Genomic DNA, 27,926 nt, shown 5'->3' with positions numbered 1-27,926 from the left:
TAATTTATATATTGTTATTTTTATTTTTAATATATTTTTAAATTTAAAAAAAAATTGTTGTTCATTGTGATGCCAACGGTAAACAAAATTGGTGAGTGAAAAGCGCTTTGTATTTAGTATTTACAACATTTTTCTTAACATTCTCCCCACCCTTCTTTTAACTTCTGAACTGCAGAGCTCTGACGCAGTGAAAGAAATCCCCAATTCTGCGATGGCGTCCGCTGCGAAATCCCTAATCCAAACCCTCCGTCTTCACATAAAGAAACCCTGGGAAATCACCGGCCCTGTAGCTGATCCAGAATATCGTTCCGCCGTACAGAAGGCTACGGAATACCGCGTCTTCTGCCCCGCCACCGTCCCCGCTAAAGCCATCGTCCCCACTTCCTTACCAGAAACCGTTTACGACATCAAGTACTTCCCTCGCGACCAGCGCCGCAACCGACCCCCAATAAAACGCACCGTTTTGGAGAAGGCTGACGTGGAGAAGATGATGAAGGAGAAGACTTTTGATCCGACTGATTTCCCTAGGCCGTACTTGACTGCGAAAGTCATCGAGGATGATAATGCTATCGGTGGCGGATACCAGAAATAAAATTTCCGGGTATGAATTTTGCGTATCTTTTCATGTGTGATGGTCTGTTTATGAAATTAGTATTTCGGTTCAATCTGTGACGAATAAGGCTGTTAGATATAAATTGGGTCTATATCTTTACGACTTTGACGGTAGAGATGCTAGTGATGTTTTCATCGGCTACTTCATTATGGTATTTTCCTTTTCTTTTAATGTTTTGACGGCCTCAATTGGGGTTTTATGATCTTGTTTCGGTGAAATTGTTTTGTGTTCTTGATTTGGTTGTTATATATGTTGATGTTTCTTGGAGGGGTGGGAGTAATGGTAATTAGGTCTTGTGTTTTTCCGTAGGCACACTGCAATCTCCTTCTCTGTACTAGTTCTTGGAAAGGCAAGAACAATATGATTTCTTGCATTTTCTTGGAAAGCCTTATTATTGTTTGTGTGATGAATGAATTATTACCGCAATCGTAGTTTTATTTTTTCAAATTTGTATATAAGTTTCAGGGTTTTAATCTGCATCCTCCTTTATTGCCAATCCCGACAGGATTATGAAGGAACTTGAATTTCTTGAAGATATTCATGCTTGGCTGTTCGCACTACGTATCAGGTGGGAAACTACAAAACTGGACTTTTTGATTGGAATTCTTGGTTTGATTCATGTTAATCTTCACTTGAAAGTTCTCATGATGAATTCATTATCAATCTGTTATCCTTACTCATTGTTTTCAATCGCCACGAACCTATTCCTTGCAATTATGTATGTCTCTGTCAATCGAGTTCTACCTCTCATTATCATCATTTATTTGATAGTGGCATACAGGCCACTAACAAAACAAATGCATTTTCTGATTTTGCCTACATATTTTCAAGTGTGATGGTCTGTTTGTGAAATTAGTATTTCGGTTCAATCTGTGACGAATAAGGCTGTTAGAGCTGATTGTTTGTTCTTGTGCACCTGTTGGAGAGGGAAAGGTTTGCTTTGCTACCTGAACATCAAACTAGCTAAAGAATGAAAACCACAGTCTAGCTTTAGCAAGCAGTTGCATTTGCTGGAATCATTTGAAAACTAGATCCTTGCATAGTCTTGTGTGTGTGTACAATCATGGAGTAACAACTTTAAAAAGTTCAATTCGAAAAAATACTTAAATTTTATGAAAGGAGCAACAAGTTATGTGACTTTAGTGACTACATGATTGACTGAACACATCCACTAGTTTCCATGCATGATCCTTTGTAATGACAGAAAAATTACGTGATTACATGTGTTGCCTCTTCAGAAATCATATTGGGAGGATAGCTTGCGTATGAGAATGAAAGGGGTGGCAAGGACTTTGACCATCATCTTCAACCCGAGAATATGTAGTGATGCTGAGCTGGAAGTTGGCAGCCTGATTCTCATACACCCTCCTTGGTATGAGCTGCACAAACTGTATGCTTTATACTTTTCTGGTCCAGTACACTTCCTCAGATAAGTTGGTTGTGCTACACTTTCCGTGCAGTCACTCTGGTGATTTAGAAGAGCAGTGAAGTGAAGCAAAACTGATGTCACAATTTAAACTATATATTTACTAATTTTCATATTATATTTCATACCATCAACATGATTGGAGACCGTTTTTATATCTATATTGGCAGGTCTTGCTTGTTCGACATTCCCTCCTTGGGGGTAAATGCGACGTCTCCTCAAGAGAATTTGGTATGAGAAGTAATCATTTCATTTCAAGTTTCTTGTGTAACTTCCATAGTCTCTTCCTTTCAAAGGCATTGTCATTTTTGTGCTTTCAGCATTTCTTATCTTGAAGTTGTGCATTAAGATTCTACCATGGCTTTGCATTGCTTATATTCCTTGGTTCTTGGTATTCACAGTGGTGTTATCTTTGAATCCAGTCTCTTTTTTCAATATTCTTATGATTTGATTCTTGATACTGTAGACTAGCAAATAAGTGAATTTTGGAGAGATTACAACTTGATTATTGTGCATGTGACTCTTTCTGTTGCTTGGTTTCTTGGTTTGATGAATTAACAGGTTATCTCTCTCTGTATATGTATATTCACTGTAATGTAAGTGCCTTCCAGCTGCTCTCTTTTACTTCTAGTTCAGCTTGAGTTTAGTAATCTTCTTAAATCATTAGTAGCTTGTGATCGATCAGCAGTATTTCTTTTCTTAAGTGCATCTGGAGAGCTCTCTTGGTTATTAAGTATTTCTGCTCTGTTGCTTATGTCTGCATCTAGAAAACTTTCATGGTTGTGAAGTATTTTTGCTTTGTTTCTTATGCCCCTGCATCTTGGTAGTTTGTTGTTTATGGAGTATTATTGCTATTTTGCTTATGCCCCCTTTAACTGGAGAACTCTATGAGCTATGGTTTAAGTAACAGGTTGCACCTGTGGAACCCGAATGATTAGCTATCTTCTTTTGTCATATTCAAGTTGCTTTCACAATCCTGTCTTAATGCATATTATAGGATGTGGAGGCAATATTTGATTTTCTTTGCCCATAACACATATAGCATACAATTATAAACTGGAATCAACTTATTCGAAAAATCATTTTTCAGTGCCATGTGTCACAAGCATTTTATTTTGATTGTATCTATACTCGTTTCTTGTAAGATTGAGGGCCTCAGCTTGAATTTGGTTTGTCAATTTTGTGCAAACTAAAGTAATCTCTTATTCTTAAGAGTTGTGTGGAAATCAAAAGGTTAAGCAGAAAATTTAAACACTCAACTGAAACACACATTGGCTGCTACAATAATGCATTTTGACAACATTTAAAGCCTAATGGTAATCGTTGTATCTATGGTTTCCTCTCGACTTGTTTTTCTACCAGAAAGGTGATCCTTGTTCCTTTCCGTCCTACTTTGTTGATTTTTTCTCCCACATTTGAAAATCAAGAAAATGTTGAACCATTGTTTTTACAATTTGTAAACTTCAAAACCTAAAACCCTGCTGTGATTCTGTGAAGTGTCCTCGTTATCACCGTTATAATTTGGAAGAAACAGGAATGTGTATGTTTTAAGGCTCCTAGGAATATGAGGATGCATGTGTAGAGTTGGATGCCAATCGGAAGAACTAAACTTCTTTCTTTTTGTAGATTTGCTCGTGGTTTATTCATTTTGTGGGGTTCTTTTCATGGGTTTGCTTTACAATTTTTTGATGCCATTTATTTATCATTTTGTATGGATGTACAGAAAATGATGTTGTCATGTTCCTTGACATCTTTACTTTTGCAGGTGTATCGTAGAAAAATTTGTTAGAAATTCTTTACCATACAATCATAAACTATTTATTTGTGATCTTTGATAATGGAACACTATGCCAAAATATAGGATGGTTGTCTACATGCCACTTTTGATTTTTTTTAAAGGGATTTGAGAACTCTTTCTTTAATATGATGTCTCAAATTTGAGAAATGTTTTTTGAAGCAACATGCAGTTTTGACAACTAAATAATCTTATATTTAGAAATTTGTTTTTCTTGTTAAATGCCTTCATTTTTCTAAAACATGTACTTACCACAAGTATTTTACTCTCTCTCTCTCTCTCTCTTTTGGTCTTTCCTTTTGTCTAAAACTTGCTTGAATGAATTAAATTTCTTTTGATAAACTTTTTTCTTCCCAAATCAGATTCTAGTGCACAAACTTTTGTATCCAGCATTTTGTATAAAAAACCTACCTAATAATTGGTAGTTTGAAGCAACATGCAGTTTTGACAACTAAATAATCTTATATTTAGAAATTTGTTTTTCTTGTTAAATGCCTTCATTTCATGTTTTACCACAAGTATTTTACTCTCTCTCTCTCTCTCTCTCTTTTGGTCTTTCCTTTTGTCTAAAACTTACTTGAATGAATTAAATTTCTTTTGATAAACTTTTTTCTTCCTAAATCAGATTCTAGTGCACAAACTTTTGTATCCAGCATTTTGTTTAAAAAACCTACCTAATAATTGGTAGTTTGTGAGATGCATTCATTTATTTGCTTTTGGATAAATGCTTCGAAATTCCTCGAAAAAGCCCATTCCAGTTTTTTTTTTTTTTTTTTTTTTTAATTTATAAAAAAGCAGTTTTCATCATTTCAAAAAAGCAATTCATCTGACGTTTTCCCTATAAATGGATGAATTTCCCCACATTTTGATGATTGAATGTAAGGTTTTTTAATTATCGAGAACACTTGAAAAAATTGACGTATTAATTATGATAATATTTATCAATACAAATGCACATGTATTCGAGAAATTGGCATGTAGACAACCGTCAATATTTTAGTATGTGATGTTTTGTTAATGAAGTTCACAAATAAATAAGTTGTGTTTTGTATAGTAATGATTTTCCGACAAATTTTATATTGTGATACACCTGTAAAAGTCAAATGTCAATAACATGACGAGATATGATTTTTTGTAAAATTTGTACAAAATGTTAAATATATGATGTTAAAAAGTTCTGCAAAAGCAAACCCTTGAAACAAATCCAACATATTGAATAAATTAGGAACAAATTTGCCAAAAGGTTGGAGTATTGTTCTCGAAAGAGGCATTCTTCTCAATTAGCATCCCTCGTATTTTCGGAGGCTTAAAAAATTCATGTACCTGTTCTTTTCAAATTAGAATAGTGAGAATTTGGACACTTTATAAAAATCAAAGCAGACTTTTGGATTTTGAAGTGTACAAAGGAAAATACAATGGCTTTCAACTTTTTGGATTTTCAAATAAGGGAGAAGTTGACAAAGGGGAAATATATAGGAACATTGGTCACTTTCTCTGTTAGAGGAAGAGGGAGAGAGAGCAACAACATGGATACATAACTTGCCATTTGATTTTGAATGTTGTTGAAGTACATTGTGTGTTCAGTAGAGTATTTAAATTTCCTACATTAACCTTAGATGTCCACCTCTTGGGGGTACGAGGTTATTTAGGCAAGCACATGTGACAAATCAGTGATGGGCTTTGAGTCCTCGGCCTTAATTAACGAGTATAGATAGATTGCACATGTTTCTCATTCTTTGCCTTTTGTTTTTCTTTTCAGGCTTACATGATGACATGTCATACGATGCGACACAACGCTGTTGAAGATGATCTTGACACAAGAAAAGATGTGTCGAGAAACAACGTTGTTGAAGATGATCTCGACACAAGAAAAGACCTTTCCTGTTGAAGATGATCTTGACACGATTCCAAGGACATTTGGAGCCCTCTGTTGTAGAGACTAGTCCTACCTATTGTAAATTAGAATACTAATGTAAAGACTATTTTTTTAGCCAAGGAAATAAAAGTTTTGATCAAAAGATTTTGATATTTGTTACTTCAAAACTTGTTTCTATACTTTTAAAACCCCCTACTCTCTAAATTTAATGATCACTATTTCATCCTTAATAGCAAACTCATTCTATAAGTAGTTTTTTTTCAACTCGAAAAATAAATTCTATTTTATCAATATAGTATATAGATATCACAGGAGATAATAGATATCTACAAAACTTTATATTTACTCGTAACACATGCCCTCATATACATAATCTCAAAGGAAAATAGCGTAACAAACAACACACAAAATTTTAAATACAAACCTGACAAAATACTAGAATATTTAACAACTAAACAACCTAAAATCGCAACTGTAAATATGTCCGCGACATAATATTTGATGTTATCGTTAATTATCTAAGTGCCCTACTTACTCTAATTGGAGTACATCAATCAACGGTTTTGCCGACTATCATTATTGAGTCAATGTCTTATCATATACAGCACAGGATACCCATTGTATGTGATATCCTCATACTCTCAATCCCGGTGTGTAGCAATATCAGCACAGGACATTACAACAATCATGACATTCCCGCACCACCCTAGTGTGTAGCTAACAACACAGGATATCCCCCAGTACCCGAAATATCTCGGTACCCTACGCGCCATGGTACCTAACTTAACTCATTTATTTTTCATATCGCATCATCATCTACCATATTATCGTAACCAATTAACTATGTTCCTAACTAGGTAAGTATCATCTTTTATTTTAATTCACAATAGCGCTATCACTAACTTCATCAATTATACGATCTCATAACCATAGCTCACACGTTCATACATTACAATCACGTATACATTCCTACCTAATTTCTTAATTAATATAATTTGCTTCTAAATAGTATAACGAACTCCAATTTAATCCGTTCAAGTTTTATTATATTCCATTTTTAATTTTTAATTTATTTGTGATTAAATTTAAATTCTTAAATAATTACTATTTAGTGTTTCAATTATGTGAAAAATTCTACGGACGTTATAGTACTTCTTTGAAATTTTAAAGAATGCATGAAGAGATTAAACTTCTTATTCGATTGTCTGGTTAATTGTTTTAGACCATAAAAACATTTTTTAAGTATAAGAACATAATTAAATCTTATCAATGAAACCACTGGGTTGATATATATAAATTTGTTCGTTGAGATCATCATGCAGAAATGCAGTTATAACATCCATTTGCTTAAAGTTCCCAATCAAAATGTGCAACCAGAGCAATAGTAATTCTTGTAGTAGTGTATTTTACAACTGGAGAAAAAAATTTCAGTGTAACAAATTCCTTTCTTTTGAGTAAAACATTTTGCCACTAATCTTGCTTTAAAACGTGTTTCATCATTTTCTTGTTTGATCTTGAAAAATCCATTTTCAGTCAATAATAGAAGCATTATCGGGTTTAGGAACTAGGACCCAAGTCTTATTCTTATATAAAGATTGAATTTCTTCATTCATGACTTTTATCTATTGTTTAGAATTAGCAGATTTTACAGCTTTTTCATATAAGAGAATGGTTCATAGCTCTCAATTTTCAAAGCTAAGTGAAAGTCTCTATACCTAGAGGAAATCCTAGATTCACGTCTTTCTCTATGTCTAGCTAGTAGATAATGATCTATGCTAGAGCCATTATTTTCACAGTTACTATTATCACATAAATCATTTTCAATATTTTGTTGATTTTCTTCATTAACCTCTTTCCCTTGTTGGTTCTCCTGTACAGTTTCCTCTATCTTATTAAAGGTGGTTTCTATGTTATATTATTAATCTTTTTTAGGTGATTTAGAAAAACATGGCATTTCAGATTCATTAAAAATGACATCTCTACTAATTATAACTCTAAAACTTGGTTGGCTTCTAAGCCAGAGTCTATACCCTTAGTTACATCAGGATAACTGATAAAAACAAACTTTTGGGAACAGGGATCAAACTTATCACTATTTTGCAAAGCAAATGCAGAACATCCAAAAACGGCAAAGTGAAGAAAGAACAACATCTTTATCAGACCAAACACATTCTGGCAATTTACCAAGCAAAGGAACAAAAGGAGAACGATTAATCAGATAAGCAACAGTCAAAATGACTTCTCCCCAGAAAGTCTTGGGCAAGCCAAAACTTATTAATAAACATCTTACTTTATTAAATAAAGTTCTATTCATACGTTCAAGGAATAGTTTTATGTCTTTTTAATATCAAATTATTTTCAAAGATCAGAAAATTGCTGGTTATAAAATTCCAACTATTGTCCATTCTTAATGCTTGCAATTTCTTACTAGTTTGGTTTTCAACATAAACTTTGCAGTTTTTGAATTTTCCAAAAGCTTCAAATTTTTGCTTCATTAAGAAACAAAAACTTTCCTAGGAACAAACATATTACTTTTTCTTTCTGCCTTAAACATAGTGTGGGAACCCTTCATGATCTTCATGGCACCCTTACCCCATTTTCCCTCTAGCCCTTCCTCCTCAAGGGCTGCACATGATATCAGATTATGACATAATTCAAGGATATTTCTAACATTACTTAATGTAAACTTGAAACCATTCTCAAAATTTAAACAAACATCACCAAGGCCTTGAACATCACTTAAATTTTCAATTGCCATAGAGACAGAACCCAGTTTCTCAGACCTATAGTTTGTTAATATTTCTTTAAAATGAGTCATATGGTAAGTGCATCCAGAGACAATAAGCCAATCATTTATATGCAGGGATGATTTAGTAGAATTAATATCATAAATCATATAAACTTCATTAGAAGTTTCTTTAGATACATTTGCAGTTTCTTTTGTATTATTTCTCTTTAACTTTTTACAATCTTTTATAAAGCGTCATTTACCTCCATAGTTATAAAATCTTTTTTTCTTTTTGTCTATCTTCGTTATGTCAATCTTTCTTATATTTAGGCCTAAGCCTGCTTTTACCTCTACTTCTAATCCTGTTTTTGCTATACTTTCTAAACTTATAATCAAAATTTTTATTCTTAGTTCTTCCCTAACAAAATTAACTTCATTTCTGTACTAACTAGGTTTATTAGCTTTAATATCCATTTCTTTGCTTTTTAAGCCACTAATCACCGTTTCTAAATATACATTATCCCTTCATATTTAATTGCAGCTTTGACATCTCCATAAGTTTCAAAAATAACATTTAACAACATTATAGGAGAGTAATAATCCATTTTTTTTTATCTCCTGTTAATTTTATGTCTTGAATTAATTTTGAAAAATCATCCAAATTTTCTTCAATAATTTTACAGTAATCAAATTTATATCTAAAAAAATCTCCAGTAAGAAAAGCTTACTGAGTAAAGAAATTTTAGTAAAAAGTTCTTCTAACTTATTCCAAAGATCTTTAGCAAAATTCTATTTCCCTACTTTTTTAATTAAAAAATAAGATAGCTTAAGAATAATTGAAAAATAAGCATATTCATCATTTTCAAGCTTTTAATCATCTGGGACATTGTCAATGGATTTTCCGTCAATAGCTTTAAACACTTTTGTTGTATTAAATTTTCAATTCATAATGTAATTTCTGTGATCATAGATGCAAGTAAACATATTTCAGGTACAACCAATAATATTTTCCCATATTAAATAAATGTGTATTAAATTAGCCTATCCTAATCAATACAGAAAACTATTTAAAGTCAATTCATGCGCCCTTACACTAGTGGAGTGGCCTCACACCACTTTTTCATTCATGGTATGAGTCATGAAACTTTCAAACGCTAGAGGCTAAATTTGATGAGCCGGAAATTTGAGGGATCAAATCATGATCAGTGACATAGTTGAAAGATCAAAAGTGATATTTACCCACATAAATACATAGAAATTCAAAATATATATATATATATATATGAATTATAAGAAAGGTAATATGTTTAACTTTTTTATGACTATTATGTATATTTCCTTAATTTTATAATTTTTCAGAAATATTATGAATTTTTTTAAATACTTATTAACTCGGAATATGTGTTAGAACCAAAACTAAAATCCACGATAAGCATCTTGAGGCATAGCGATTCATCTTTGGTAATTGGTGAGTGAAAAACGATTCTACTTTGGTGTGCGTATATAAATTGGAGAATTTTGTGGTAATTTCTATATAAATTGGAGAATTTTGTGGTAATTTCTATATATCTTTCTTGATAGGGCGGTTAGTTATACGATCTTGAAGAAGAGGGGTTGATTCTTGTTTACTTCTTCATCTTTTCTGTCTGGGTTCTTCTTCTTGATGGCTTTGACGGTAGAGATGCTAGTGATGTTTTCATCGGCTACTTCATAATGGTATTGTCCTTTTCTTTTAACTACGATACGCAATTGATCAATCATAATTAGTTAAATATGGACTAAAATTATGGAATAATTACATTAACTTCCCCTTATGTTTTGTTCGAATTATATAATAATTGCATTTATAAGTGCGAACATGTATAAAGATAGTTTGATTTTAAAAAGTATTTATTTGATCACCTAATTAGTCAGTAATAAGTCAATTGCATAAAAATATGAATTTGCATTTAACTTTTATATTAATATCAATAAATTTTAATTAATTAATTATTCTATTTATTAAACAAAATAAGTGTTAGGGATGCAATACATAACTTTCTCTAAACTACAAGAATTTAATTACAATTATATTAAATTTCAGAAGAGAGCAGTGTAATTATCTCCAAAAATATTGTTGATAAGAATATGATAAACTTTTGAAAAAAAACTACATTAAAAATATTGGTTTAAAGACATGAAAATTGATTGCGTACAAATTTATATCTAAACATAAAGTAGAAATACAAAAAAAGAATTATTTAAAAGTAATGGCAATTTATTTTGATTTTTAATATCTGTATCTATTCCTGATTTACATAAAAATAATTTTATTTGCGAGCCATAATTACAACGTGACATAACGACCAGTATATAAAAGAAAGATCATCTACGTTCACTACATGATTACTAATAACATCACCATATAATATTTTAATATGAAATTATACCCTTAATTAGATAATTTTAAAAATTAATTGTAATTATATTTTTGTTTTACAAAAGTGATCTCATGTCATTTTAACATCACAACAATAATTCTTTAATTGTATCGACAATAACTTAAATTAATTTATTTAATTTTTATTGTTTATTTTTGAAATATAATTTATTAATTTATATATTGTTATTTTTATTTTTAATATATTTTTAAATTTAAAAAAAAATTGTTGTTCATTGTGATGCCAACGGTAAACAAAATTGGTGAGTGAAAAGCGCTTTGTATTTAGTATTTACAACATTTTTCTTAACATTCTCCCCACCCTTCTTTTAACTTCTGAACTGCAGAGCTCTGACGCAGTGAAAGAAATCCCCAATTCTGCGATGGCGTCCGCTGCGAAATCCCTAATCCAAACCCTCCGTCTTCACATAAAGAAACCCTGGGAAATCACCGGCCCTGTAGCTGATCCAGAATATCGTTCCGCCGTACAGAAGGCTACGGAATACCGCGTCTTCTGCCCCGCCACCGTCCCCGCTAAAGCCATCGTCCCCACTTCCTTACCAGAAACCGTTTACGACATCAAGTACTTCCCTCGCGACCAGCGCCGCAACCGACCCCCAATAAAACGCACCGTTTTGGAGAAGGCTGACGTGGAGAAGATGATGAAGGAGAAGACTTTTGATCCGACTGATTTCCCTAGGCCGTACTTGACTGCGAAAGTCATCGAGGATGATAATGCTATCGGTGGCGGATACCAGAAATAAAATTTCCGGGTATGAATTTTGCGTATCTTTTCATGTGTGATGGTCTGTTTATGAAATTAGTATTTCGGTTCAATCTGTGACGAATAAGGCTGTTAGATATAAATTGGGTCTATATCTTTACGACTTTGACGGTAGAGATGCTAGTGATGTTTTCATCGGCTACTTCATTATGGTATTTTCCTTTTCTTTTAATGTTTTGACGGCCTCAATTGGGGTTTTATGATCTTGTTTCGGTGAAATTGTTTTGTGTTCTTGATTTGGTTGTTATATATGTTGATGTTTCTTGGAGGGGTGGGAGTAATGGTAATTAGGTCTTGTGTTTTTCCGTAGGCACACTGCAATCTCCTTCTCTGTACTAGTTCTTGGAAAGGCAAGAACAATATGATTTCTTGCATTTTCTTGGAAAGCCTTATTATTGTTTGTGTGATGAATGAATTATTACCGCAATCGTAGTTTTATTTTTTCAAATTTGTATATGCGTTTCAGGGTTTTAATCTGCATCCTCCTTTATTGCCAATCCCGACAGGATTATGAAGGAACTTGAATTTCTTGAAGATATTCATGCTTGGCTGTTCGCACTACGTATCAGGTGGGAAACTACAAAACTGGACTTTTTGATTGGAATTCTTGGTTTGATTCATGTTAATCTTCACTTGAAAGTTCTCATGATGAATTCATTATCAATCTGTTATCCTTACTCATTGTTTTCAATCGCCACGAACCTATTCCTTGCAATTATGTATGTCTCTGTCAATCGAGTTCTACCTCTCATTATCATCATTTATTTGATAGTGGCATACAGGCCACTAACAAAACAAATGCATTTTCTGATTTTGCCTACATATTTTCAAGTGTGATGGTCTGTTTGTGAAATTAGTATTTCGGTTCAATCTGTGACGAATAAGGCTGTTAGAGCTGATTGTTTGTTCTTGTGCACCTGTTGGAGAGGGAAAGGTTTGCTTTGCTACCTGAACATCAAACTAGCTAAAGAATGAAAACCACAGTCTAGCTTTAGCAAGCAGTTGCATTTGCTGGAATCATTTGAAAACTAGATCCTTGCATAGTCTTGTGTGTGTGTACAATCATGGAGTAACAACTTTAAAAAGTTCAATTCGAAAAAATACTTAAATTTTATGAAAGGAGCAACAAGTTATGTGACTTTAGTGACTACATGATTGACTGAACACATCCACTAGTTTCCATGCATGATCCTTTGTAATGACAGAAAAATTACGTGATTACATGTGTTGCCTCTTCAGAAATCATATTGGGAGGATAGCTTGCGTATGAGAATGAAAGGGGTGGCAAGGACTTTGACCATCATCTTCAACCCGAGAATATGTAGTGATGCTGAGCTGGAAGTTGGCAGCCTGATTCTCATACACCCTCCTTGGTATGAGCTGCACAAACTGTATGCTTTATACTTTTCTGGTCCAGTACACTTCCTCAGATAAGTTGGTTGTGCTACACTTTCCGTGCAGTCACTCTGGTGATTTAGAAGAGCAGTGAAGTGAAGCAAAACTGATGTCACAATTTAAACTATATATTTACTAATTTTCATATTATATTTCATACCATCAACATGATTGGAGACCGTTTTTATATCTATATTGGCAGGTCTTGCTTGTTCGACATTCCCTCCTTGGGGGTAAATGCGACGTCTCCTCAAGAGAATTTGGTATGAGAAGTAATCATTTCATTTCAAGTTTCTTGTGTAACTTCCATAGTCTCTTCCTTTCAAAGGCATTGTCATTTTTGTGCTTTCAGCATTTCTTATCTTGAAGTTGTGCATTAAGATTCTACCATGGCTTTGCATTGCTTATATTCCTTGGTTCTTGGTATTCACAGTGGTGTTATCTTTGAATCCAGTCTCTTTTTTCAATATTCTTATGATTTGATTCTTGATACTGTAGACTAGCAAATAAGTGAATTTTGGAGAGATTACAACTTGATTATTGTGCATGTGACTCTTTCTGTTGCTTGGTTTCTTGGTTTGATGAATTAACAGGTTATCTCTCTCTGTATATGTATATTCACTGTAATGTAAGTGCCTTCCAGCTGCTCTCTTTTACTTCTAGTTCAGCTGGAGTTTAGTAATCTTCTTAAATCATTAGTAGCTTGTGATCGATCAGCAGTATTTCTTTTCTTAAGTGCATCTGGAGAGCTCTCTTGGTTATTAAGTATTTCTGCTCTGTTGCTTATGTCTGCATCTAGAAAACTTTCATGGTTGTGAAGTATTTTTGCTTTGTTTCTTATGCCCCTGCATCTTGGTAGTTTGTTGTTTATGGAGTATTATTGCTATTTTGCTTATGCCCCCTTTAACTGGAGAACTCTATGAGCTATGGTTTAAGTAACAGGTTGCACCTGTGGAACCCGAATGATTAGCTATCTTCTTTTGTCATATTCAAGTTGCTTTCACAATCCTGTCTTAATGCATATTATAGGATGTGGAGGCAATATTTGATTTTCTTTGCCCATAACACATATAGCATACAATTATAAACTGGAATCAACTTATTCGAAAAATCATTTTTCAGTGCCATGTGTCACAAGCATTTTATTTTGATTGTATCTATACTCGTTTCTTGTAAGATTGAGGGCCTCAGCTTGAATTTGGTTTGTCAATTTTGTGCAAACTAAAGTAATCTCTTATTCTTAAGAGTTGTGTGGAAATCAAAAGGTTAAGCAGAAAATTTATACACTCAACTGAAACACACATTGGCTGCTACAATAATGCATTTTGACAACATTTAAAGCCTAATGGTAATCGTTGTATCTATGGTTTCCTCTCGACTTGTTTTTCTACCAGAAAGGTGATCCTTGTTCCTTTCCGTCCTACTTTGTTGATTTTTTCTCCCACATTTGAAAATCAAGAAAATGTTGAACCATTGTTTTTACAATTTGTAAACTTCAAAACCTAAAACCCTGCTGTGATTCTGTGAAGTGTCCTCGTTATCACCGTTATAATTTGGAAGAAACAGGAATGTGTATGTTTTAAGGCTCCTAGGAATATGAGGATGCATGTGTAGAGTTGGATGCCAATCGGAAGAACTAAACTTCTTTCTTTTTGTAGATTTGCTCGTGGTTTATTCATTTTGTGGGGTTCTTTTCATGGGTTTGCTTTACAATTTTTTGATGCCATTTATTTATCATTTTGTATGGATGTACAGAAAATGATGTTGTCATGTTCCTTGACATCTTTACTTTTGCAGGTGTATCGTAGAAAAATTTGTTAGAAATTCTTTACCATACAATCATAAACTATTTATTTGTGATCTTTGATAATGGAACACTATGCCAAAATATAGGATGGTTGTCTACATGCCACTTTTGATTTTTTTTAAAGGGATTTGAGAACTCTTTCTTTAATATGATGTCTCAAATTTGAGAAATGTTTTTTGAAGCAACATGCAGTTTTGACAACTAAATAATCTTATATTTAGAAATTTGTTTTTCTTGTTAAATGCCTTCATTTTTCTAAAACATGTACTTACCACAAGTATTTTACTCTCTCTCTCTCTCTCTCTTTTGGTCTTTCCTTTTGTCTAAAACTTGCTTGAATGAATTAAATTTCTTTTGATAAACTTTTTTCTTCCCAAATCAGATTCTAGTGCACAAACTTTTGTATCCAGCATTTTGTATAAAAAACCTACCTAATAATTGGTAGTTTGAAGCAACATGCAGTTTTGACAACTAAATAATCTTATATTTAGAAATTTGTTTTTCTTGTTAAATGCCTTCATTTCATGTTTTACCACAAGTATTTTACTCTCTCTCTCTCTCTCTCTCTTTTGGTCTTTCCTTTTGTCTAAAACTTACTTGAATGAATTAAATTTCTTTTGATAAACTTTTTTCTTCCTAAATCAGATTCTAGTGCACAAACTTTTGTATCCAGCATTTTGTTTAAAAAACCTACCTAATAATTGGTAGTTTGTGAGATGCATTCATTTATTTGCTTTTGGATAAATGCTTCGAAATTCCTCGAAAAAGCCCATTCCAGTTTTTTTTTTTTTTTTTTTTTTTAATTTATAAAAAAGCAGTTTTCATCATTTCAAAAAAGCAATTCATCTGACGTTTTCCCTATAAATGGATGAATTTCCCCACATTTTGATGATTGAATGTAAGGTTTTTTAATTATCGAGAACACTTGAAAAAATTGACGTATTAATTATGATAATATTTATCAATACAAATGCACATGTATTCGAGAAATTGGCATGTAGACAACCGTCAATATTTTAGTATGTGATGTTTTGTTAATGAAGTTCACAAATAAATAAGTTGTGTTTTGTATAGTAATGATTTTCCGACAAATTTTATATTGTGATACACCTGTAAAAGTCAAATGTCAATAACATGACGAGATATGATTTTTTGTAAAATTTGTACAAAATGTTAAATATATGATGTTAAAAAGTTCTGCAAAAGCAAACCCTTGAAACAAATCCAACATATTGAATAAATTAGGAACAAATTTGCCAAAAGGTTGGAGTATTGTTCTCGAAAGAGGCATTCTTCTCAATTAGCATCCCTCGTATTTTCGGAGGCTTAAAAAATTCATGTACCTGTTCTTTTCAAATTAGAATAGTGAGAATTTGGACACTTTATAAAAATCAAAGCAGACTTTTGGATTTTGAAGTGTACAAAGGAAAATACAATGGCTTTCAACTTTTTGGATTTTCAAATAAGGGAGAAGTTGACAAAGGGGAAATATATAGGAACATTGGTCACTTTCTCTGTTAGAGGAAGAGGGAGAGAGAGCAACAACATGGATACATAACTTGCCATTTGATTTTGAATGTTGTTGAAGTACATTGTGTGTTCAGTAGAGTATTTAAATTTCCTACATTAACCTTAGATGTCCACCTCTTGGGGGTACGAGGTTATTTAGGCAAGCACATGTGACAAATCAGTGATGGGCTTTGAGTCCTCGGCCTTAATTAACGAGTATAGATAGATTGCACATGTTTCTCATTCTTTGCCTTTTGTTTTTCTTTTCAGGCTTACATGATGACATGTCATACGATGCGACACAACGCTGTTGAAGATGATCTTGACACAAGAAAAGATGTGTCGAGAAACAACGTTGTTGAAGATGATCTCGACACAAGAAAAGACCTTTCCTGTTGAAGATGATCTTGACACGATTCCAAGGACATTTGGAGCCCTCTGTTGTAGAGACTAGTCCTACCTATTGTAAATTAGAATACTAATGTAAAGACTATTTTTTTAGCCAAGGAAATAAAAGTTTTGATCAAAAGATTTTGATATTTGTTACTTCAAAACTTGTTTCTATACTTTTAAAACCCCCTACTCTCTAAATTTAATGATCACTATTTCATCCTTAATAGCAAACTCATTCTATAAGTAGTTTTTTTTCAACTCGAAAAATAAATTCTATTTTATCAATATAGTATATAGATATCACAGGAGATAATAGATATCTACAAAACTTTATATTTACTCGTAACACATGCCCTCATATACATAATCTCAAAGGAAAATAGCGTAACAAACAACACACAAAATTTTAAATACAAACCTGACAAAATACTAGAATATTTAACAACTAAACAACCTAAAATCGCAACTGTAAATATGTCCGCGACATAATATTTGATGTTATCGTTAATTATCTAAGTGCCCTACTTACTCTAATTGGAGTACATCAATCAACGGTTTTGCCGACTATCATTATTGAGTCAATGTCTTATCATATACAGCACAGGATACCCATTGTATGTGATATCCTCATACTCTCAATCCCGGTGTGTAGCAATATCAGCACAGGACATTACAACAATCATGACATTCCCGCACCACCCTAGTGTGTAGCTAACAACACAGGATATCCCCCAGTACCCGAAATATCTCGGTACCCTACGCGCCATGGTACCTAACTTAACTCATTTATTTTTCATATCGCATCATCATCTACCATATTATCGTAACCAATTAACTATGTTCCTAACTAGGTAAGTATCATCTTTTATTTTAATTCACAATAGCGCTATCACTAACTTCATCAATTATACGATCTCATAACCATAGCTCACACGTTCATACATTACAATCACGTATACATTCCTACCTAATTTCTTAATTAATATAATTTGCTTCTAAATAGTATAACGAACTCCAATTTAATCCGTTCAAGTTTTATTATATTCCATTTTTAATTTTTAATTTATTTGTGATTAAATTTAAATTCTTAAATAATTACTATTTAGTGTTTCAATTATGTGAAAAATTCTACGGACGTTATAGTACTTCTTTGAAATTTTAAAGAATGCATGAAGAGATTAAACTTCTTATTCGATTGTCTGGTTAATTGTTTTAGACCATAAAAACATTTTTTAAGTATAAGAACATAATTAAATCTTATCAATGAAACCACTGGGTTGATATATATAAATTTGTTCGTTGAGATCATCATGCAGAAATGCAGTTATAACATACATTTGCTTAAAGTTCCCAATCAAAATGTGCAACCAGAGCAATAGTAATTCTTGTAGTAGTGTATTTTACAACTGGAGAAAAAAATTTCAGTGTAACAAATTCCTTTCTTTTGAGTAAAACATTTTGCCACTAATCTTGCTTTAAAACGTGTTTCATCATTTTCTTGTTTGATCTTGAAAAATCCATTTTCAGTCAATAATAGAAGCATTATCGGGTTTAGGAACTAGGACCCAAGTCTTATTCTTATATAAAGATTGAATTTCTTCATTCATGACTTTTATCTATTGTTTAGAATTAGCAGATTTTACAGCTTTTTCATATAAGAGAATGGTTCATAGCTCTCAATTTTCAAAGCTAAGTGAAAGTCTCTATACCTAGAGGAAATCCTAGATTCACGTCTTTCTCTATGTCTAGCTAGTAGATAATGATCTATGCTAGAGCCATTATTTTCACAGTTACTATTATCACATAAATCATTTTCAATATTTTGTTGATTTTCTTCATTAACCTCTTTCCCTTGTTGGTTCTCCTGTACAGTTTCCTCTATCTTATTAAAGGTGGTTTCTATGTTATATTATTAATCTTTTTTAGGTGATTTAGAAAAACATGGCATTTCAGATTCATTAAAAATGACATCTCTACTAATTATAACTCTAAAACTTGGTTGGCTTCTAAGCCAGAGTCTATACCCTTAGTTACATCAGGATAACTGATAAAAACAAACTTTTGGGAACAGGGATCAAACTTATCACTATTTTGCAAAGCAAATGCAGAACATCCAAAAACGGCAAAGTGAAGAAAGAACAACATCTTTATCAGACCAAACACATTCTGGCAATTTACCAAGCAAAGGAACAAAAGGAGAACGATTAATCAGATAAGCAACAGTCAAAATGACTTCTCCCCAGAAAGTCTTGGGCAAGCCAAAACTTATTAATAAACATCTTACTTTATTAAATAAAGTTCTATTCATACGTTCAAGGAATAGTTTTATGTCTTTTTAATATCAAATTATTTTCAAAGATCAGAAAATTGCTGGTTATAAAATTCCAACTATTGTCCATTCTTAATGCTTGCAATTTCTTACTAGTTTGGTTTTCAACATAAACTTTGCAGTTTTTGAATTTTCCAAAAGCTTCAAATTTTTGCTTCATTAAGAAACAAAAACTTTCCTAGGAACAAACATATTACTTTTTCTTTCTGCCTTAAACATAGTGTGGGAACCCTTCATGATCTTCATGGCACCCTTACCCCATTTTCCCTCTAGCCCTTCCTCCTCAAGGGCTGCACATGATATCAGATTATGACATAATTCAAGGATATTTCTAACATTACTTAATGTAAACTTGAAACCATTCTCAAAATTTAAACAAACATCACCAAGGCCTTGAACATCACTTAAATTTTCAATTGCCATAGAGACAGAACCCAGTTTCTCAGACCTATAGTTTGTTAATATTTCTTTAAAATGAGTCATATGGTAAGTGCATCCAGAGACAATAAGCCAATCATTTATATGCAGGGATGATTTAGTAGAATTAATATCATAAATCATATAAACTTCATTAGAAGTTTCTTTAGATACATTTGCAGTTTCTTTTGTATTATTTCTCTTTAACTTTTTACAATCTTTTATAAAGCGTCATTTACCTCCATAGTTATAAAATCTTTTTTTCTTTTTGTCTATCTTCGTTATGTCAATCTTTCTTATATTTAGGCCTAAGCCTGCTTTTACCTCTACTTCTAATCCTGTTTTTGCTATACTTTCTAAACTTATAATCAAAATTTTTATTCTTAGTTCTTCCCTAACAAAATTAACTTCATTTCTGTACTAACTAGGTTTATTAGCTTTAATATCCATTTCTTTGCTTTTTAAGCCACTAATCACCGTTTCTAAATATACATTATCCCTTCATATTTAATTGCAGCTTTGACATCTCCATAAGTTTCAAAAATAACATTTAACAACATTATAGGAGAGTAATAATCCATTTTTTTTTATCTCCTGTTAATTTTATGTCTTGAATTAATTTTGAAAAATCATCCAAATTTTCTTCAATAATTTTACAGTAATCAAATTTATATCTAAAAAAATCTCCAGTAAGAAAAGCTTACTGAGTAAAGAAATTTTAGTAAAAAGTTCTTCTAACTTATTCCAAAGATCTTTAGCAAAATTCTATTTCCCTACTTTTTTAATTAAAAAATAAGATAGCTTAAGAATAATTGAAAAATAAGCATATTCATCATTTTCAAGCTTTTAATCATCTGGGACATTGTCAATGGATTTTCCGTCAATAGCTTTAAACACTTTTGTTGTATTAAATTTTCAATTCATAATGTAATTTCTGTGATCATAGATGCAAGTAAACATATTTCAGGTACAACCAATAATATTTTCCCATATTAAATAAATGTGTATTAAATTAGCCTATCCTAATCAATACAGAAAACTATTTAAAGTCAATTCATGCGCCCTTACACTAGTGGAGTGGCCTCACACCACTTTTTCATTCATGGTATGAGTCATGAAACTTTCAAACGCTAGAGGCTAAATTTGATGAGCCGGAAATTTGAGGGATCAAATCATGATCAGTGACATAGTTGAAAGATCAAAAGTGATATTTACCCACATAAATACATAGAAATTCAAAATATATATATATATATATATATATGAATTATAAGAAAGGTAATATGTTTAACTTTTTTATGACTATTATGTATATTTCCTTAATTTTATAATTTTTCAGAAATATTATGAATTTTTTTAAATACTTATTAACTCGGAATATGTGTTAGAACCAAAACTAAAATCCACGATAAGCATCTTGAGGCATAGCGATTCATCTTTGGTAATTGGTGAGTGAAAAACGATTCTACTTTGGTGTGCGTATATAAATTGGAGAATTTTGTGGTAATTTCTATATAAATTGGAGAATTTTGTGGTAATTTCTATATATCTTTCTTGATAGGGCGGTTAGTTATACGATCTTGAAGAAGAGGGGTTGATTCTTGTTTACTTCTTCATCTTTTCTGTCTGGGTTCTTCTTCTTGATGGCTTTGACGGTAGAGATGCTAGTGATGTTTTCATCGGCTACTTCATAATGGTATTGTCCTTTTCTTTTAACTACGATACGCAATTGATCAATCATAATTAGTTAAATATGGACTAAAATTATGGAATAATTACATTAACTTCCCCTTATGTTTTGTTCGAATTATATAATAATTGCATTTATAAGTGCGAACATGTATAAAGATAGTTTGATTTTAAAAAGTATTTATTTGATCACCTAATTAGTCAGTAATAAGTCAATTGCATAAAAATATGAATTTGCATTTAACTTTTATATTAATATCAATAAATTTTAATTAATTAATTATTCTATTTATTAAACAAAATAAGTGTTAGGGATGCAATACATAACTTTCTCTAAACTACAAGAATTTAATTACAATTATATTAAATTTCAGAAGAGAGCAGTGTAATTATCTCCAAAAATATTGTTGATAAGAATATGATAAACTTTTGAAAAAAAACTACATTAAAAATATTGGTTTAAAGACATGAAAATTGATTGCGTACAAATTTATATCTAAACATAAAGTAGAAATACAAAAAAAGAATTATTTAAAAGTAATGGCAATTTATTTTGATTTTTAATATCTGTATCTATTCCTGATTTACATAAAAATAATTTTATTTGCGAGCCATAATTACAACGTGACATAACGACCAGTATATAAAAGAAAGATCATCTACGTTCACTACATGATTACTAATAACATCACCATATAATATTTTAATATGAAATTATACCCTTAATTAGATAATTTTAAAAATTAATTGTAATTATATTTTTGTTTTACAAAAGTGATCTCATGTCATTTTAACATCACAACAATAATTCTTTAATTGTATCGACAATAACTTAAATTAATTTATTTAATTTTTATTGTTTATTTTTGAAATATAATTTATTAATTTATATATTGTTATTTTTATTTTTAATATATTTTTAAATTTAAAAAAAAATTGTTGTTCATTGTGATGCCAACGGTAAACAAAATTGGTGAGTGAAAAGCGCTTTGTATTTAGTATTTACAACATTTTTCTTAACATTCTCCCCACCCTTCTTTTAACTTCTGAACTGCAGAGCTCTGACGCAGTGAAAGAAATCCCCAATTCTGCGATGGCGTCCGCTGCGAAATCCCTAATCCAAACCCTCCGTCTTCACATAAAGAAACCCTGGGAAATCACCGGCCCTGTAGCTGATCCAGAATATCGTTCCGCCGTACAGAAGGCTACGGAATACCGCGTCTTCTGCCCCGCCACCGTCCCCGCTAAAGCCATCGTCCCCACTTCCTTACCAGAAACCGTTTACGACATCAAGTACTTCCCTCGCGACCAGCGCCGCAACCGACCCCCAATAAAACGCACCGTTTTGGAGAAGGCTGACGTGGAGAAGATGATGAAGGAGAAGACTTTTGATCCGACTGATTTCCCTAGGCCGTACTTGACTGCGAAAGTCATCGAGGATGATAATGCTATCGGTGGCGGATACCAGAAATAAAATTTCCGGGTATGAATTTTGCGTATCTTTTCATGTGTGATGGTCTGTTTATGAAATTAGTATTTCGGTTCAATCTGTGACGAATAAGGCTGTTAGATATAAATTGGGTCTATATCTTTACGACTTTGACGGTAGAGATGCTAGTGATGTTTTCATCGGCTACTTCATTATGGTATTTTCCTTTTCTTTTAATGTTTTGACGGCCTCAATTGGGGTTTTATGATCTTGTTTCGGTGAAATTGTTTTGTGTTCTTGATTTGGTTGTTATATATGTTGATGTTTCTTGGAGGGGTGGGAGTAATGGTAATTAGGTCTTGTGTTTTTCCGTAGGCACACTGCAATCTCCTTCTCTGTACTAGTTCTTGGAAAGGCAAGAACAATATGATTTCTTGCATTTTCTTGGAAAGCCTTATTATTGTTTGTGTGATGAATGAATTATTACCGCAATCGTAGTTTTATTTTTTCAAATTTGTATATGCGTTTCAGGGTTTTAATCTGCATCCTCCTTTATTGCCAATCCCGACAGGATTATGAAGGAACTTGAATTTCTTGAAGATATTCATGCTTGGCTGTTCGCACTACGTATCAGGTGGGAAACTACAAAACTGGACTTTTTGATTGGAATTCTTGGTTTGATTCATGTTAATCTTCACTTGAAAGTTCTCATGATGAATTCATTATCAATCTGTTATCCTTACTCATTGTTTTCAATCGCCACGAACCTATTCCTTGCAATTATGTATGTCTCTGTCAATCGAGTTCTACCTCTCATTATCATCATTTATTTGATAGTGGCATACAGGCCACTAACAAAACAAATGCATTTTCTGATTTTGCCTACATATTTTCAAGTGTGATGGTCTGTTTGTGAAATTAGTATTTCGGTTCAATCTGTGACGAATAAGGCTGTTAGAGCTGATTGTTTGTTCTTGTGCACCTGTTGGAGAGGGAAAGGTTTGCTTTGCTACCTGAACATCAAACTAGCTAAAGAATGAAAACCACAGTCTAGCTTTAGCAAGCAGTTGCATTTGCTGGAATCATTTGAAAACTAGATCCTTGCATAGTCTTGTGTGTGTGTACAATCATGGAGTAACAACTTTAAAAAGTTCAATTCGAAAAAATACTTAAATTTTATGAAAGGAGCAACAAGTTATGTGACTTTAGTGACTACATGATTGACTGAACACATCCACTAGTTTCCATGCATGATCCTTTGTAATGACAGAAAAATTACGTGATTACATGTGTTGCCTCTTCAGAAATCATATTGGGAGGATAGCTTGCGTATGAGAATGAAAGGGGTGGCAAGGACTTTGACCATCATCTTCAACCCGAGAATATGTAGTGATGCTGAGCTGGAAGTTGGCAGCCTGATTCTCATACACCCTCCTTGGTATGAGCTGCACAAACTGTATGCTTTATACTTTTCTGGTCCAGTACACTTCCTCAGATAAGTTGGTTGTGCTACACTTTCCGTGCAGTCACTCTGGTGATTTAGAAGAGCAGTGAAGTGAAGCAAAACTGATGTCACAATTTAAACTATATATTTACTAATTTTCATATTATATTTCATACCATCAACATGATTGGAGACCGTTTTTATATCTATATTGGCAGGTCTTGCTTGTTCGACATTCCCTCCTTGGGGGTAAATGCGACGTCTCCTCAAGAGAATTTGGTATGAGAAGTAATCATTTCATTTCAAGTTTCTTGTGTAACTTCCATAGTCTCTTCCTTTCAAAGGCATTGTCATTTTTGTGCTTTCAGCATTTCTTATCTTGAAGTTGTGCATTAAGATTCTACCATGGCTTTGCATTGCTTATATTCCTTGGTTCTTGGTATTCACAGTGGTGTTATCTTTGAATCCAGTCTCTTTTTTCAATATTCTTATGATTTGATTCTTGATACTGTAGACTAGCAAATAAGTGAATTTTGGAGAGATTACAACTTGATTATTGTGCATGTGACTCTTTCTGTTGCTTGGTTTCTTGGTTTGATGAATTAACAGGTTATCTCTCTCTGTATATGTATATTCACTGTAATGTAAGTGCCTTCCAGCTGCTCTCTTTTACTTCTAGTTCAGCTGGAGTTTAGTAATCTTCTTAAATCATTAGTAGCTTGTGATCGATCAGCAGTATTTCTTTTCTTAAGTGCATCTGGAGAGCTCTCTTGGTTATTAAGTATTTCTGCTCTGTTGCTTATGTCTGCATCTAGAAAACTTTCATGGTTGTGAAGTATTTTTGCTTTGTTTCTTATGCCCCTGCATCTTGGTAGTTTGTTGTTTATGGAGTATTATTGCTATTTTGCTTATGCCCCCTTTAACTGGAGAACTCTATGAGCTATGGTTTAAGTAACAGGTTGCACCTGTGGAACCCGAATGATTAGCTATCTTCTTTTGTCATATTCAAGTTGCTTTCACAATCCTGTCTTAATGCATATTATAGGATGTGGAGGCAATATTTGATTTTCTTTGCCCATAACACATATAGCATACAATTATAAACTGGAATCAACTTATTCGAAAAATCATTTTTCAGTGCCATGTGTCACAAGCATTTTATTTTGATTGTATCTATACTCGTTTCTTGTAAGATTGAGGGCCTCAGCTTGAATTTGGTTTGTCAATTTTGTGCAAACTAAAGTAATCTCTTATTCTTAAGAGTTGTGTGGAAATCAAAAGGTTAAGCAGAAAATTTAAACACTCAACTGAAACACACATTGGCTGCTACAATAATGCATTTTGACAACATTTAAAGCCTAATGGTAATCGTTGTATCTATGGTTTCCTCTCGACTTGTTTTTCTACCAGAAAGGTGATCCTTGTTCCTTTCCGTCCTACTTTGTTGATTTTTTCTCCCACATTTGAAAATCAAGAAAATGTTGAACCATTGTTTTTACAATTTGTAAACTTCAAAACCTAAAACCCTGCTGTGATTCTGTGAAGTGTCCTCGTTATCACCGTTATAATTTGGAAGAAACAGGAATGTGTATGTTTTAAGGCTCCTAGGAATATGAGGATGCATGTGTAGAGTTGGATGCCAATCGGAAGAACTAAACTTCTTTCTTTTTGTAGATTTGCTCGTGGTTTATTCATTTTGTGGGGTTCTTTTCATGGGTTTGCTTTACAATTTTTTGATGCCATTTATTTATCATTTTGTATGGATGTACAGAAAATGATGTTGTCATGTTCCTTGACATCTTTACTTTTGCAGGTGTATCGTAGAAAAATTTGTTAGAAATTCTTTACCATACAATCATAAACTATTTATTTGTGATCTTTGATAATGGAACACTATGCCAAAATATAGGATGGTTGTCTACATGCCACTTTTGATTTTTTTTAAAGGGATTTGAGAACTCTTTCTTTAATATGATGTCTCAAATTTGAGAAATGTTTTTTGAAGCAACATGCAGTTTTGACAACTAAATAATCTTATATTTAGAAATTTGTTTTTCTTGTTAAATGCCTTCATTTTTCTAAAACATGTACTTACCACAAGTATTTTACTCTCTCTCTCTCTCTCTCTTTTGGTCTTTCCTTTTGTCTAAAACTTGCTTGAATGAATTAAATTTCTTTTGATAAACTTTTTTCTTCCCAAATCAGATTCTAGTGCACAAACTTTTGTATCCAGCATTTTGTATAAAAAACCTACCTAATAATTGGTAGTTTGAAGCAACATGCAGTTTTGACAACTAAATAATCTTATATTTAGAAATTTGTTTTTCTTGTTAAATGCCTTCATTTCATGTTTTACCACAAGTATTTTACTCTCTCTCTCTCTCTCTCTCTCTTTTGGTCTTTCCTTTTGTCTAAAACTTACTTGAATGAATTAAATTTCTTTTGATAAACTTTTTTCTTCCTAAATCAGATTCTAGTGCACAAACTTTTGTATCCAGCATTTTGTTTAAAAAACCTACCTAATAATTGGTAGTTTGTGAGATGCATTCATTTATTTGCTTTTGGATAAATGCTTCGAAATTCCTCGAAAAAGCCCATTCCAGTTTTTTTTTTTTTTTTTTTTTTAATTTATAAAAAAGCAGTTTTCATCATTTCAAAAAAGCAATTCATCTGACGTTTTCCCTATAAATGGATGAATTTCCCCACATTTTGATGATTGAATGTAAGGTTTTTTAATTATCGAGAACACTTGAAAAAATTGACGTATTAATTATGATAATATTTATCAATACAAATGCACATGTATTCGAGAAATTGGCATGTAGACAACCGTCAATATTTTAGTATGTGATGTTTTGTTAATGAAGTTCACAAATAAATAAGTTGTGTTTTGTATAGTAATGATTTTCCGACAAATTTTATATTGTGATACACCTGTAAAAGTCAAATGTCAATAACATGACGAGATATGATTTTTTTGTAAAATTTGTACAAAATGTTAAATATATGATGTTAAAAAGTTCTGCAAAAGCAAACCCTTGAAACAAATCCAACATATTGAATAAATTAGGAACAAATTTGCCAAAAGGTTGGAGTATTGTTCTCGAAAGAGGCATTCTTCTCAATTAGCATCCCTCGTATTTTCGGAGGCTTAAAAAATTCATGTACCTGTTCTTTTCAAATTAGAATAGTGAGAATTTGGACACTTTATAAAAATCAAAGCAGACTTTTGGATTTTGAAGTGTACAAAGGAAAATACAATGGCTTTCAACTTTTTGGATTTTCAAATAAGGGAGAAGTTGACAAAGGGGAAATATATAGGAACATTGGTCACTTTCTCTGTTAGAGGAAGAGGGAGAGAGAGCAACAACATGGATACATAACTTGCCATTTGATTTTGAATGTTGTTGAAGTACATTGTGTGTTCAGTAGAGTATTTAAATTTCCTACATTAACCTTAGATGTCCACCTCTTGGGGGTACGAGGTTATTTAGGCAAGCACATGTGACAAATCAGTGATGGGCTTTGAGTCCTCGGCCTTAATTAACGAGTATAGATAGATTGCACATGTTTCTCATTCTTTGCCTTTTGTTTTTCTTTTCAGGCTTACATGATGACATGTCATACGATGCGACACAACGCTGTTGAAGATGATCTTGACACAAGAAAAGATGTGTCGAGAAACAACGTTGTTGAAGATGATCTCGACACAAGAAAAGACCTTTCCTGTTGAAGATGATCTTGACACGATTCCAAGGACATTTGGAGCCCTCTGTTGTAGAGACTAGTCCTACCTATTGTAAATTAGAATACTAATGTAAAGACTATTTTTTTAGCCAAGGAAATAAAAGTTTTGATCAAAAGATTTTGATA

General features: G+C 32.4%; 3 protein-coding genes across 16 annotated transcripts; all 3 read left to right on the top strand.

Annotated features, from left to right (window-relative positions):
- Positions 1 to 127: 127 nt before the first annotated feature.
- Positions 128 to 5,862, top strand: LOC148787022 (uncharacterized). 4 transcript variants are annotated; one of them, XM_088885323.1, is made up of 5 exons: positions 129 to 601; positions 1,079 to 1,181; positions 1,852 to 1,985; positions 2,210 to 2,270; positions 5,594 to 5,862. In XM_088885323.1, the coding sequence occupies exon 1, from the start codon at positions 212 to 214 to the stop codon at positions 590 to 592; it is 381 nt and encodes a 126-aa protein (XP_088741449.1). In that variant the 5' UTR covers positions 129 to 211; the 3' UTR covers positions 593 to 601; positions 1,079 to 1,181; positions 1,852 to 1,985; positions 2,210 to 2,270; positions 5,594 to 5,862. The 4 variants fall into 4 exon arrangements, with proteins under 4 accessions (XP_088741451.1, XP_088741449.1, XP_088741448.1 ...); XM_088885322.1 differs by having other exon boundaries at positions 130 to 601; positions 1,119 to 1,181; XM_088885324.1 differs by having other exon boundaries at positions 130 to 601; positions 1,119 to 1,181; positions 2,601 to 5,862.
- LOC148787021 (uncharacterized) lies at positions 1,926 to 16,891 on the top strand. 4 transcript variants are annotated; one of them, XM_088885318.1, is made up of 7 exons: positions 1,926 to 1,985; positions 2,210 to 2,270; positions 11,218 to 11,630; positions 12,148 to 12,210; positions 12,881 to 13,014; positions 13,239 to 13,299; positions 16,623 to 16,891. In XM_088885318.1, the coding sequence occupies exon 3, from the start codon at positions 11,241 to 11,243 to the stop codon at positions 11,619 to 11,621; it is 381 nt and encodes a 126-aa protein (XP_088741444.1). In that variant the 5' UTR covers positions 1,926 to 1,985; positions 2,210 to 2,270; positions 11,218 to 11,240; the 3' UTR covers positions 11,622 to 11,630; positions 12,148 to 12,210; positions 12,881 to 13,014; positions 13,239 to 13,299; positions 16,623 to 16,891. The 4 variants fall into 4 exon arrangements, with proteins under 4 accessions (XP_088741444.1, XP_088741445.1, XP_088741447.1 ...); XM_088885319.1 differs by having other exon boundaries at positions 12,108 to 12,210; XM_088885321.1 differs by lacking the exon at positions 12,148 to 12,210.
- On the top strand, positions 12,955 to 27,926 carry LOC148787020 (uncharacterized). Of its 8 annotated transcripts, none has more exons than XM_088885310.1 (7): positions 12,955 to 13,014; positions 13,239 to 13,299; positions 22,251 to 22,663; positions 23,181 to 23,243; positions 23,914 to 24,047; positions 24,272 to 24,332; positions 27,658 to 27,926. In XM_088885310.1, exon 3 carries the CDS (start codon positions 22,274 to 22,276, stop codon positions 22,652 to 22,654), a length of 381 nt encoding a protein of 126 aa, XP_088741436.1. In that variant the 5' UTR covers positions 12,955 to 13,014; positions 13,239 to 13,299; positions 22,251 to 22,273; the 3' UTR covers positions 22,655 to 22,663; positions 23,181 to 23,243; positions 23,914 to 24,047; positions 24,272 to 24,332; positions 27,658 to 27,926. The 8 variants fall into 8 exon arrangements, with proteins under 8 accessions (XP_088741436.1, XP_088741437.1, XP_088741440.1 ...); XM_088885311.1 differs by having other exon boundaries at positions 23,141 to 23,243; XM_088885313.1 differs by lacking the exons at positions 12,955 to 13,014; positions 13,239 to 13,299 and adding exons at positions 20,827 to 20,939; positions 21,053 to 21,187.

This window comes from Sesamum indicum, linkage group LG9 (assembly GCF_026168435.1).
Source record: "Sesamum indicum cultivar Baizhima isolate 11 linkage group LG9, ASM2616843v1, whole genome shotgun sequence".
NCBI lineage: Eukaryota > Viridiplantae > Streptophyta > Magnoliopsida > Lamiales > Pedaliaceae > Sesamum > Sesamum indicum.
This window is presented reverse-complemented; position numbering and strand designations above follow the sequence as displayed.

Coding starts and splice junctions, on each gene's coding strand:
- LOC148787022 (XM_088885325.1), top strand. CDS start 212: ATGGCGTCCGCTGCGAAATCCCTAATCCAAACCCTCCGTCTTCACATA.
- LOC148787021 (XM_088885321.1), top strand. CDS start 11,241: ATGGCGTCCGCTGCGAAATCCCTAATCCAAACCCTCCGTCTTCACATA.
- LOC148787020 (XM_088885314.1), top strand. CDS start 22,274: ATGGCGTCCGCTGCGAAATCCCTAATCCAAACCCTCCGTCTTCACATA.